Source organism: Petaurus breviceps, unplaced genomic scaffold (genome assembly GCF_028583685.1).
Source record: "Petaurus breviceps papuanus isolate PSGF00001 unplaced genomic scaffold, PetGlider_PUasm1.0 37, whole genome shotgun sequence".
NCBI lineage: Eukaryota > Metazoa > Chordata > Mammalia > Diprotodontia > Petauridae > Petaurus > Petaurus breviceps.
This window is the reverse complement of record NW_027186296.1, coordinates 69,812,447-69,825,987: the sequence shown is the minus strand read 5'-3', so window position 1 is coordinate 69,825,987 and position 13,541 is coordinate 69,812,447. Positions and strand designations below refer to the sequence as shown.

At 42.3% G+C, this 13,541-nt stretch overlaps 1 protein-coding gene across 2 annotated transcripts in view; it reads right to left on the bottom strand.

The window, feature by feature from the left end:
• The window catches only part of ABHD17C (abhydrolase domain containing 17C, depalmitoylase), an 85,883-nt gene extending 75,847 nt beyond the window's left edge, over nt 1–10,036 (bottom strand). The window contains exon 1 of one of the 2 annotated variants that reach the window (XM_069098684.1): nt 9,396–10,036. In XM_069098684.1, coding sequence (XP_068954785.1) covers nt 9,396–9,988 — 593 coding nt within the window. In that variant the 5' untranslated portion in view covers nt 9,989–10,036. The remainder of the gene's footprint in view (nt 1–9,395) is intronic. The other variant, XM_069098685.1, reaches the window with a different exon arrangement.
• Nucleotides 10,037–13,541: the final 3,505 nt, after the last annotated feature.

The window sequence follows — 13,541 nt, the reverse complement described above, 5'->3', positions numbered from 1 at the left end:
AAAATTAGGAAAAGAATTAGTATAATTAATCACATAAATATAAGGGGAAAAAATTGCAATAGATGAAAAAGTGCCAAAATAAAGCATTAATTTACTCACTCACTCACTCATTCTAAGGCACTTATCAAGTGTCTATTGTGTACCAAGCTTGGTGATAGAAGCTGAAAATGCAAAGACAATGATTAAACTGTCCCTGTCCTCCAGGAAGTTCATTTCACTCAAAGGAAACAATCTGTAGACAGAAAATTAAATATGAAATAGCTACAAAGTATTTTATGTTACAAATTCTAAAATGCATAGAAGGGCCATTTTTAACACAAGCGAAAGCATGTGTTTATAATTAATAGCTAACATATTTTGCAACAGAGAAACATGAAAATCTTTCCTTGTATGAACATGGATAGTCTGTTCTGTTCACATTTATGACACAGTTCTAAAAATGCTAACTATACGTCAACATGACAAAGAATTAAGTTAATAATAGTTGACATGTATATAGCACACACTATGCTAATCACTTCAAATTATTATTTCATTTGATCTTCACAAAAATTCTGGGACACAGGTACCAATTATTATCTCCATTTTACAGATGAGGAAACTGACACAACCAGTATAAGTGACTTACCCTAGGTCACAAAGCTGTTAGTTGTCTACGGTTGGATTTGAATTCAGGTCTCCCTGACTCTAGGCCCTGCATTCTATCCACTATGCCATAAACACTGGCAAAAAATAAAGTAAAATTATTTCTATTTGTAGATTATGTGATGGTGATCTAAAATAATCCCAAAGAATAAGTGAAGAAATTAACTGAGACAATAACGCCATCAAGATACCAAAATATGAAATAAATGCATATAAGTCATCAGAATTTCTAAGCAGAACTAACAAAACTTTGGAATAATCAACAAATCTATTAAGTGCCTACATGCCAACCAGGATACAAAGACAAAAATAAGAGTGTCTTTGCCCAATGAGCTTATGTTTTTTTTTCCTAAGGGGATGTTTATAACTAAGTAAATACTGGGTCTATGCAAAATAACATATGGTGATTTTTTTAGGGGAGGGTAACAATTAGGAAAAAGCCTCTTCCAAGAGGCCTGTTAAGTTGAGCCTCAAAAGGAGTGAAGGGCACCAACAGGCAGAGCTGAGGAGGGTGAACATTTCAGTCATGAAGGATAGCCTTTGCAAAGGCATGGAAAAGGAAAATGAAATGTCACTTTCAAAGAAGATCAAATAGTATGGTTTGGCTTAAGCAAAGAGTGCAAGACAGAGAGTAATTTGTTATCAGTCTGTAACACTGGGATAAATTAGCCACCTCCATTAGCAATAGTCCCATATCTCTCCTGTCTTTTGTAGCTAAAACTTGAAAAGGAACACCTAAGATAACAGCTTCCAACTTCCTTTCCTCACACACACTTAACTTCCACAGTCCAGCTTCAGACCTCATCATTCCATCAAAACTACTCTCTCCAAAGGTACAATCTCTTAATTGTCAAATCTAATGGCCTTTCCTCAATCCTCATTCTTCTTAACGTCTCTGTAGCCTCTGACACTGTTAGGCACCCTCTTCTTGAAACTCTTTTCTTTTGGTTTTCAGAACACACTCTTTTCTGGTTCTCTTCCTGTCTGAATCTTCCTTCTCAGTCTACTTTGCTGAATCTTCATCCAGGTCACAGCACACTCACCCTGGGTGATCCACAGGGCTTTGTCCTGGGCATTCTTCTTTCCTCTATATATAATACTTCACTTGATGATCTCATCCGCTCCCATGGATTCAATTATCATCTCTATGCTGATGATTCTCAAATCTATTTGGCCAGTGCTAACCTCTCTACCGACCTTCAGTATCAAATCGCCAACTGCCCATGGAACATCTCGAACTCAGTGTCTAGCACTCAACATGTCCAAAACGAAATTCATCTTCTTTCTTCAAACTCAACCTTCTTCTTAACTTCCTTACTACTATCAAGGGTACTGCTATCCTCCAAGTCACCCAGGCTCACAACCTAGATGTCACCCTTGATTCCTCACTCTCTCTCATCCCTCCCTCTCCCAGTATCCAATCTCTTGCCAAGACTTGTTGATTTTACCTTCAAACATCCCTTACATCCTCTTGCTTCTTGCCACCACTTGGTGTAGGGCCTCATCACTTCACACCTGGACTATCACAATAGCCTGCTGATTGGCCTCCCTGTCATAAGTCCTCTACCCAATTCAGTCCATCCTCCACTCAGCTGTCAGTGATCTTCCTAAAGTCTTACCATATCACTCTCCTATTCAATAATTCCAGTGGTTCCCTATCACCTCCAGAATAAAATGTAAAATCCTGTTTGGCATTTAAAGCCCTTCTGTTACAGGAATGTACATTTTTAAGATCTTTCCAGCCCCTAAGTTAAGTGCACCTGGAGCCTGAGGTGGGAGGCTTGTTTTTCAGGAACACCCATATCTTAGTGCTTTGTGATTAGACAGTGGGTCAAGAGGGTTGTTGCATTCTCTGACCCAGAAGAAGGCTATATATATATATAATCCCTGATGTGAGACTTTATTTTGGGGCTCACTTTGAGAAGTGTTGTGTGATTTGACCAGACAAGACTCTGGGCAGCCTTTGAGAGCCCCCCCCCCTTTTGAAAATCCATATGTTGATGCTTCCCTCTCTGATAACTGATTAGGTATGGATGTATGTTAGGTTGGACAGTTTGGAAGCCTGTCTGCTGAAATGTTTCTCTGTCTTGTAACTTCTGCTTGTAACCTCTGTCTACTCTGAAGTTCGGGGTGCTGGCCTTTTTCCCCTGAACTAGGTAAACAATATATGTTTGATTGATTAAAGCAAGATTGTTAACCTATCTTGAGTTGCTTTCCTTTAAAAAAGCATATCTAAGAACCTATGTTGGCAGCCACCCCGGCGACGCCGGGGTGCTTGCTGCAACACCTTTACAACCTGTCTACTCCCTGACCTTTCTCATCTTTTAATACCTTGCTCCCTCCCCCCAACCATGTACTCTGCAATCTGGGTTCACTGGCCTCCTTGCTGGTCTTCGCACAAGACATTCCATCTCTGACTCCTGGCATTTTCCCTGTATGTTCCCCAGGTCTGGAATGCTCTACCTCCTGGCTTCCTTCATGTCCCACCTAAAATTCCACCTTCTATAAGAAGCCTCTCTTTGATCCCTTTTGATACTAGTGCCTTCTCACTGTTGATTATTTCCAATTTATCTCACTTAAAGTTTGTTTGTACATGGCTATTTGCAAGTTGTCTTTTTCCTTTCTCTGTATCTTCAGTCCTTACCACAGTGTTTGGCAGTGTGTCTGACTCTTCATGACCCAGTAGACCATACCATACTATATCCATGGGGTTTTCTTGGGAAAGATAATAGAGTTGTTTTCCATTTCCTTCTCCAGTGAATTAAGGCAAACAAAGGTTAGGTGACTTGACCAGTGTCACACAGCTAGTAAGTATATGAGGCTAAATTTGAACTCAGGTCTTCCTGACTCCTGGCTCATCCACTCTATTCATTAAGTCATCTAGCTACCCTATGTGCCTAGCACATAGCAGGTACTTTAAATGCTTAATGACTGACTGAAATGTCAAATAAAGGCATTTATATTTCATACTAAAGGCAATAGTGAGTCACTAAGGCTGCTTTTGAACACAGGAGTGATATGATCAGACTTGCACTTTAGTAATATTGATTTAACACCTTTGTGGTAGAAGAAGCATGTTATTCTGGATGTAGGAAGACCAATTAGGAGACTTATAATAGTCTGGGTGAGATGTGATGAGGGATTGACCCAGAATAACTCTAGTATAAGAAAAAAGGAAGGAAAGATGAAAGAGAGATTGAGATCAAGGAATGAGGAAGACTTGGCAACTAACTGGATATAGAGGGTGAAAGACAGCAAATATTGAGAGGAAAGCAAATACTGGAGAATGAATACCTGTTGACTGATTCCCCCCCCCCCCATTCCTTGGCCCTCACATCCAATTAGCTCCTAAATCTTGCAGATTCCTAATTCTTAAGTATTTTTTTATTTATCTCCTACTGCCTATTCCTACTGTCATCACCCTACTTTAGGCTTTTGTTACTTTAAACAATATTTTAAAGCTTGATTGGAGTTCAAACATGATTTTGTCTATCCTCATTTTATGTGGGGTAACTGAGACCCTGAGAAATTAACTAATTAACCAAAAGTCACAGAGCTAGTTAGAAAAGGAGCCAGAATCAGAACCCTGGGCTCCCAGTTTCCAAGTAAGTACTTTTTCTAAGATATTGTCTTCCAACCTTTTGCCTGAACTACCAACATGGAATGTAGCAAGGTGGCATGGCGGATACAGTGACAGGAATGAAGTCAGACTCTTCTTCCTGATTTCAAATTTGGCCTCGGACACTTCCTAGCTGTGTGACCCTGGGCAAGTCACTTATTTAACCCTCTTTGCCTCAGTTCCTCATCTGTAAAATGAGCTGGAAGAGGAAATGACAAACTACTCTAGCATCTTTGCCAAGAAACCTCCAAATGAGGCCATGAAGAGTTGGACATGACTGAAATGAATGAACAACAACACAGGGAGGGGACAGGAAACCATATCCAGAACAGGGCTTCTTAAACTTTTACGGATCGTGCATGCCCTTATCAAGGTTCACAGTTTTTGTTGGCGCTTTCTGCTGCAAAGTGAGCACACTTTGTGTTCAGAACCAAGGTTGCAGTGAAGTGCACACAGGCAAGCACTGCCAGAAACACCCTGGAATCATTACATGCTTGATTTTTAATTAATTTTTGGTTGTTGCATGTTCAGAAACCTTTTACTGTTGCCAAGTTTTTCCAAAACCCCATATGGGGTTGAGAGCCACAGTTTAAGAAACAATTATAGAGTGCTATATCCAGTTATGAGAATTATACCTTAGGAAGCACATTAAGAAGCCAGAGCACATCCAAAAGAAAGCAATGAAGATGATGGAGAAGTTTAAAGCCACTATATAACAAAAACCTATTGAAGAGACTACGAGTATTTTGCCAAGACTAAGAGGAAATGTGATCACTAACTTCAAGGAAAGATAGATTGTCATATGAAATAAAATAGACTTGTTTTGTTAACCTCAGAGGTCAAAACTGGGAACACTAGATGGAAGTGCAAAGATGCAAATTTCAGATTGATAAAATGAAAATTTTTCTATCAATAAGAGTTGTACAAAAGTAGAAAGAGCTGCCTTAGAAGGGGATAGGTTTTCCCAACACTAACGCTCTACAAGCAGAGACTGGATGTCTACTTAATGTACAGGAGCTTGCACAGGTATGAATTGAACCTACATTATCTCTAAGTATCTCAGAGTTGGAAAAAAAAAACGATGACAATTTCCTAACTGATTTAATAATCTTATAGTTTCTCCCCTTCCAATACATACAACTGTCAAACTTATTTTTTCTAAGCTGGTCTGATATATATATATATGTTCCTTACTCAGAAAGTTCCAGGGTTCTTCAATGTCTACAGAATAAAAAATTTCCTAGCCCGGCTTTTAAATTTTTCCATGCTTTGGGCCAACCCACCTTTCCAAGCTTTATCTTTTGCTACCCATCCCCTTAAACATGTTAAGCTCCAGTTCAACTGCACTAATGCATAGTTCTCAAACATGTTTTCTACTACCATCACTCTTGCCTTTTTCTCTGTCCTCCTTATTCTATCTGTAAAAATCCTACCCATCTTTCAAGATATAACTCAAATGCCACCTCCTCCACTAAGCCTTTTCTCTGATCCACCCATCTGGAAGTGCTCTCCTCATTCTGAAATCCTTTAGCACCTTTTTTCCCTTTCTCAGAGTACTTATCACTTTACCTTGCATTATACTTTCGGATATACATTTTATATTCCATTTCCTACCCTCTGTAGAGCAAATAAGCTCACTGAGGGAAGGATTTTTTTATCTTTTTCTCTCCAGTGCCTGTCTTGAATATAGCAGGCATTTAAGAAACATCTGTAAAATTGCTTTCTGTTGCATTATAGTTCTTCATGTACTTATCTGAACCCCTTTACTATACTGTAAAGTCCTTAATAGGCATAGATGGGTATGTTCATTGATTTTATTCTCCAAAGTGCTAAGTACAGGGTACTGTAATATGGTATTAGTGAACATTTTAAAACTGATACCCCTATGCCTCAAATCAAACTCCATGCCCACTGTGCCTCCTTTTCTTGCCTCTAAATTCATTTCTCTAGAAATTCTATACTGAATTACTTCAATCTCTTTCTACAACTATTCCCTAAATGTGTCTTTATAGTTTATTTGTGATATCTTCCTTTGTCTAAGAGCCTTATCTCTACCTGTACAGGAAGTAACAACATACATATTCCTACTATTATTTCCAACGAATTCTGGTTCTCAGAGGGCCTAATTTCACATAGCTACTTTTAAAAACTCCAAAGTCTATGATTATTGCATGCTATATCATTAATGTAAAATATACATTTATGATAAAAGGAAATATGAAGCACTGTGATGAATTACGTTCAATCAAATATCTGAGCTTTACAAAGTAAGACCTATGGGTTAACACTTTTGTTTTGACTAGTTCTACCACTTAAGCACTAAAATAAGATCTAATTCATTCTGTAAAGGTCTGGCTTAGTAAATAATTTTGTTTACCTACTTTGTCCAACAAATATTGGTTGCCTACCCTTTGAAAGTTGCTATGGGAAACATGACAAAATTCCTGTTCTTCAGAGAGGCTTTTGATGAAGGTGCCATTCTAATTGAGGATATAAGACATATTTAAAATAACTGCAAACAAGGAAATATATTAGGCTGTATGGTGCAAAGGAAAGAGCCCTTGAATTAGAATGTAAGACTGCCACTTACCTGTGGGCAAGTCAATTCACCTCTCTGGCCTGTTTCCTAATCACTAACAAGGTTTGAGCAGAAGATATACTTTAAGGTCCCTTCCAGCTCCCTAACATATTGTGATACTTTGATTCTGATTCCTCAAATTCCAAGGGATGGATAACCACCATCTTCACACCTTTGCACAAGCCTCTCCTCTAGCTCTAATGTACTCTCACCTAGAAACTAGAATTCCCAATCTTCCTACAAAACTCTGAGAAGGCATATTCTGATTTGTCTCCTGAAGTTTCTAATACCCTCACCCTCCAAATTACTGTTTCTACTTGAAATATATATTCAGTGTTTACTTTTCATGTTGTTTCTGCTCAACTGAATATAAGATCCCTGAGGACAGGAACTGTATTATTTTTATCTGTCTCTTCAGAACCCAGTATAGTGTCTAGCACACAGAAAACCCTTAAAATCTACTAAATGAAGTAACATTAAAAAATGTCATGTGAGTGTTATAGACAATAACTGCAAGTGGAAGAGATATGACTTTTTATTCAGATGATAGGGAAGATTTTCTGGAAGAAACAAGATTTCAGTTGTGTTGAGGAATAGTTCAGATTACCAATGGCAGAAATGTAACCAAAGAGAGGTGTAAAAGTGTAAGTTATATTCCAGATATGGTGTAGCCCAATTTGGTTGAAGTGGAGAGATTATTTAAGATAACAATGAAAATAATATGTGAAAGGTAGGATGGGCCAGATTAACTGCATGTTTGAGTAATGCATATGCTGTAAGGATAAGTGAAATATATAACCCCTTAAGTAAACCAATGTCTGAGTCCTCCTTGAATCTCCAACTATTTTATAAATGTTACATTAGGCAATGAAGTTTATTTTCGATGGAGGATACGGTAGAAGGGAAGAGACTAAGTATAGAAAATGAAGGGGACTTCAAAGCTTATAAACCAGGACATATGTAAAATTGGGGATAAAATTTTGGAAAAATAATCTTACATCCAAATAGGTGTAAAATTGCAAAATTTTAAATTATTTTACTGTAACTAGCCCTAACTTACACAATGCTTTTGACAATGATCAGGTGTGTCAAGAAGGGAACTACAAACCCTCAATTTATTCAGATGGCTTTTTACTACTTGTAGATTGTATCCAACATAGCTATATGTGATACAAACACATCTGAATCATTTCAAAAACCCTGTAATCCAATTGATTACATCACCTTCAGGATTTAGGTTTCTTCCTTATGTCACACTGTCATCAAGAACATGAGTAAGCAGCATATGTTAGATACGAGGGCACACACTTCCTTGTTGAGAAACTATTTCATTTATCCAGGGGAGCAAAAGGTCATTCATGAACACACATGTCTACACAGAGAACAACAATAACATAAATCCTAAGAAAACCCAATCTCAAATAAAGGCTGAATCTCAGCAGTAGCAGTCTAATTCTTTACTTATACACAATAAACAAGCCCTTTATGTGAAAAGAATTCATATATATTCAATATAGAATTCAGGGCCCAAAAAGATACCATGTCATTAATCTTCACCATCACTGTTCAGCCTGAGGTTGGGTGGAAAATATATTGCTGAAAATATATTACTGATGATGAAACTGGGGCATGAACAGGTACAGTAATTTACCCCACTTATAGATAGGGCCTAGCCAAAAAGAATACCCAAGTTCCCAGCCAGTTCTAAATACTAACCAATGTCTTTTCTTATTACAGATGCGAATAGTTAATTGAAGAACACAAGATTCCCCACCCAATACCAATCAAATTCAAACACAATCTGGATTAACAAGTAATTTAAGACTAAAGAAGGTGACAGGATGACTAATCAATTTACCACCATCTCTTGGACACAGTGGACTTCAGGGAATCACCAGTATGCCCATCTGTACCTGAAAGGTCTACTTCAAGGACATGGAAAATAGTTTACTAGATTTCCAGGTACTATTTGATTGGAAGCTCTCTTTTAAGATTGCCGGGAAAGAGATCAACTTTTTTTTTTTGGCGTTGCTTAAGTACCTTCTCCTAAGAATCAACCATAAAACAATTTTATTCAGACCAGCTCTCCAAACACCACTCACTACATTCTGCAACCTTCAGTTAACAGCCACAAAAGAACTGTCTTGGCAAACCTGATGAGACTCCTAAGTAGCCCTACACTTGAGTAGATCTGTCCAAGAACCTTGAGGACTTTTAAGACTGGAGCTAGAGAGAAAAAAGATAGTAATAAATCTGGTCACGAGCCCTCTGCCCCCTCAGCACCTGAAGGAAGAAGCTAAGGTCATCTCCCCCTCCATCCTTCTCCCGGCCCACAAGTGTCTAAACGGACTCCCCCTCTTCCCTCAGCACCTGGAGGAGGATCCACAGAATCCTCAGCCCGTGCCTCGGGCGGAGGGGAGGAAGGAGGAGGCAGGAGGTCCGGCCCGCGGCGTTCTGTGCGTTTGCACAAAGAGGCTGCTTCCCAACCCGACACGCTCAGAGGAAGCCCAAGCCCTGCTCCCCCAGGCCCCTGGGGGCCGACCGACGGCTCACCGGGTTCGCAGGGCCTGCCAGGCGGCGTCGATGTCGGCGTAGAGGTTCTTCTCCGAGGGCTTGCCCGAGCTGACGCCGTAGCCCGAGTAGTCGTAGGAGAAGATGTTGCAGTTGATGCGGGAGCCGAGGCCGATGTAGAAGCTGCACATCTGGCCCAGGTCCACCGCGTTGCCGTGCGAGAAGAGCAGCGTGTAGCGACTGCTGGGCGCGCAGCGGACGAACATGCAGCCCAGGCGGTTGTCGCGGGCGGTGCGGGAGAAGAAGACCTCGACGGCGTCCAGCTCTCGCTGCGAGTACTGCCAGTCCGCCCGCTCGCTCAGGTGCAGGCTGCACGCCCCGGGCGCTGCGGCAGCAGCAGCAGCCGCCGCCTCCTCGGACGGCTGCTGCTGCTGCGGCTGTGGCTGCTGCTGCGGCGCTGGAGCCTGGGCCGGGGGCTGCTCCCCGCGCTGCTCCGGGGCCAGCACGGTGTAAGTGGGCTCGGGCGGCAGGAAGGCGAGCTTGGCGGCGATGCGGCTGGGGCAGGGCGGGCAGCAGAAGAGCCAGCACAGCTCGCCAAGGGAAAAGCCGTTCATCCTGGGGCCTGGTTCGGGCATCGGGACGGACGGCCGCCCGCCAGCCCGCTCGGCGGAGGGGGAGGGGGCGGAGGACAGGGGTGGCTGGAGCCCGGGGGAGGAGGGCGGAGGCGGGGCCCGCCCGACTGCTCGGCCCGGCCCGGCCCGACCTGCCGCGGCGCGGCGCCGGAGGGAGGTCACCAGCAGCGGCCCCGCGGCGGGCGCATGGCGCCGGCGCCTCAGGCCCGGGAGCGGGAGCGGGAGCAGGAGCAGCACACAAAGCGGGCCGAGGCGGCGGCGGCGGCAGCAGCCATGGCCGGCTTGTCTTCACCCCCCCTTCACATACACACACAACTCACTCTCACACACTCACACACCAACACACACACACCCCCTTCCCAACGCCGCCGCCGCCACAACTTCCGGGTTAGGCTGCGGCCGCTACAGCATCTCCCCCCAGGAGCCCCGGAGCCAGCCCACCTAAGCCGGCCGAGAGGCGCGGCTGCGGCGGCAGCAGCCCCTACCCGGGACGGGGCGGGGCCCGGCGTCTCGTGGCGGGTCCGCGGCCCCCCAGTGCGCTGACGGGAGCGGGATCGCGAGCGCGGAGGGACCGCAGCCTAGTCCCGCAGGAGCCTGCGCGCTGCCCGAGGCATCCTGGGGGATCCGAGCGCGCGCCCAAGACTGACCGGGGTGGGGGGTAGGGGGTGGGCACCGGCACCGAGGGGATCTCCTCCCGGCACCCTCCCCCAGAAGCCTCGATTGCTGGGCTTCTGAATGCCGCGTGTCAGGGAGGACCGGAGGGGTGGGGGTGGCACGAGGGGCCAGCGAGTTCTGGACGTGAGTTATGGATATGAAGGAGGCCTTGTACGTCCCAAAATTGGTATGTTATGGATATGAAAGAGGCCTTGTACATCCTGAAAAATTGGGCGGAGAGGGCTCTCGAAGAATGAATGCGATTGAGTAATGGGAAGGGGCCCAGTGAATAGAGGAGTCCTGAAGACCTGAGTTCAGATATGGCCTCACCATCCGTGTGACCCTGAGCAAGTCACTTAACCTGTTTGCCTCAATCCACTGGAGAATGAAATAACAAACCACTGCCCTATCTGTCCAGAAAACCCCATGGACGGTCTGAGGAGTCACAAAGAGCAGGACAAGCCTGAACGACTAAGTGGAAAGAGACATTCTAGATTAGCTAGTCCAACTCCCTTATTGATGGGGAAACTGATGCCCAGAGGTTAGTTAGGTGATAGTCTGAAGATGGAATTAGCAAATTGGAATTAATACTGAAACAGAGCTGGAAACACATCTCTAGGTCCCGGCTCATTTTACAGATGAGGAAACTGAGACCCAGAGAGCTTAACAGTCAACTCAGTCAAAGAATCACAAAGCTGACCTCAGAGGTCATCTAGAGATCAGTCCCCTAATTTTATGGATGGGGAAACTGAGGCCCAAAGTTCAAACTTGTTATCTAACAAGTGACAAAGCCAGGATTAGAATGTCCATGATATTTAAGCCAGAAGGTATCTCAAGAGGTCATTTAATTCAACCCCCTCCATTTATAAATGAGGAAAATGAGTTCCAGAGAGGCAAAGACTTGACCAAGGTTATACAGGTAATGAATATTCAGGCTAAGATTCAGACTGGGGTTCTCTGAGCAACCCCTGCCTTGTCAAAACTGGGTTCCCATTGTACCATGCTCTTATTACTCCATAGTTGCAAATTCATAGGTTTAGAGCTCTTAGGACATTAAAAGTCATCACCTTCCTCAATTTTCCAATAAAGAATTGAGGCCCAGAGAAGATTGACCCAGGATCACAGAAGTAGTAAGAGTAGGGCCTGGACCCCAAATCCAGCACTCTTTGTACTGTTTCAGGTTACCCCCCCCCAAAAAAAAAGGGGCCACTGTGGAGCATTATGCTCATGACTAAGCTGAGCAACTTAAGAGTTCTTTTCAGTACGTTACACTGCCTTTCTATGAACCCAAAACTTAACCAGTCTCCATCTCCCTAAGGTGTAACACACTACCTCTTACCAAGTAACAGAGATACCTCTTCTTAACTGCTGTTGGTGGAGGAAATAAAAATGAAGTCCTGCTTTATGAGAAAGTATAAGGGTTGTTTTTCTCTTCAGTCATAGGATGTTTTCAGGTACATGCATTGACATCTAGTGTATCCCTATCTGCATAAAAACAAGTTTTACTATATATGATGATTTTGCCAAATTAAGAATGACATTCTATTCCAAGTCTCAAGTCTGGTAGTAGCTGGTAGTCTACTACAAACCTGTCTTTCTGGGCTTTTTATTTATAAATGTGGTTTTCATTGCTAAACATAATTTCATAACCTTTTGTGTAATCTGAGCCTGACCTAAATATTAATAGCAGGCTTATAATTTTTTTTTTAGTGTGACCATCCATGCTTTGAAACCTTCTGCGTTCTTGTTGCCAATATGAGGCCTTCAACACTTCCTTGTTTCACTGAGTTGGCAACCCAGTTCTCTTTCAGGAATTGACAGGAGGCTCTGTGCCCAGTTACAAAGTCAGGGCAGTTAGGGACAGTGAAATTGGCAGGATCATCACAGCTGGGGGGGGAGGGGGTGAAGAAAACACAGGTGTCCAAAAAGGAAATTGGCTTTTATGTTGTCATTTGATGATCTAGTTCTGTTGACAGGAAAATACAACTGGAGCCCTTTAAATACAAATTAACTTGCAACTACCATTTATGGTTACCTGAAAAACTTGGGAAAAACATCAACAACCCAAACCCTACTTCACTAAAGTCATAGTTCTGAAGGTTCTCCTTTGTGATATAGTTCAACCCCTTGATTTTACAGATGAAGAAACAGACCCAGACTGGTTAAACAACTTGCCCAAAATCATGTGTCACTTAAGAAATGCTTTTAAAATATCTCACCATAGAATTAAATTTAGAAAAGACTTGGAAATTAAATTGTCTAGCCCCTTCAACTATGATTAAAGAAAGAAAAGATTAGTAAGAACTATTCAGATCTAATTATAAGATATTTATATCTGGTAAAGTTATTTTTTTTAGGTCACAGTATTGAACTAATATAATAACTGATCTATTTACAAGTATAATTTGTTTTTAATTTTAATATACATCACTTCAATTCCCCACCCCCTCACCTCTTTTAGAAAACCATCCCATATAACAAAAGGGGGGGGGGTTGTTTGTTAAATCAAGAAAAATTGTATATGTTTTGCCTACTGTTAGATTTCTGAAATTTGTCTCTCACATTATGGATGCAATGTGGAATAGCAGAAAGGACATGGAAACAGGAGAGTTGGAGAACTAGATTCTAAGCTTTACTCTGCCATTAACTATCTATGTGACCTTGAGCAAATCACTTAAATTCTGAGTCTCACTTATCTCAGTTGGTCAAATGAGAAAATTGGACTAAAATCACCAACCATCTTTTTTTCTTTTCAATCCAAGAAGCATTTATGGGGTCAACTATTCGCAAGGCACTTGATGTCTAAATTCCTTTCCAGCTCTAAAATCCCATGATTCTGTGTAATTCCAGAAACATTTAAAGTCCTAAATGTTTTCTTATCTTACGTTTGCTTAATAGCAAA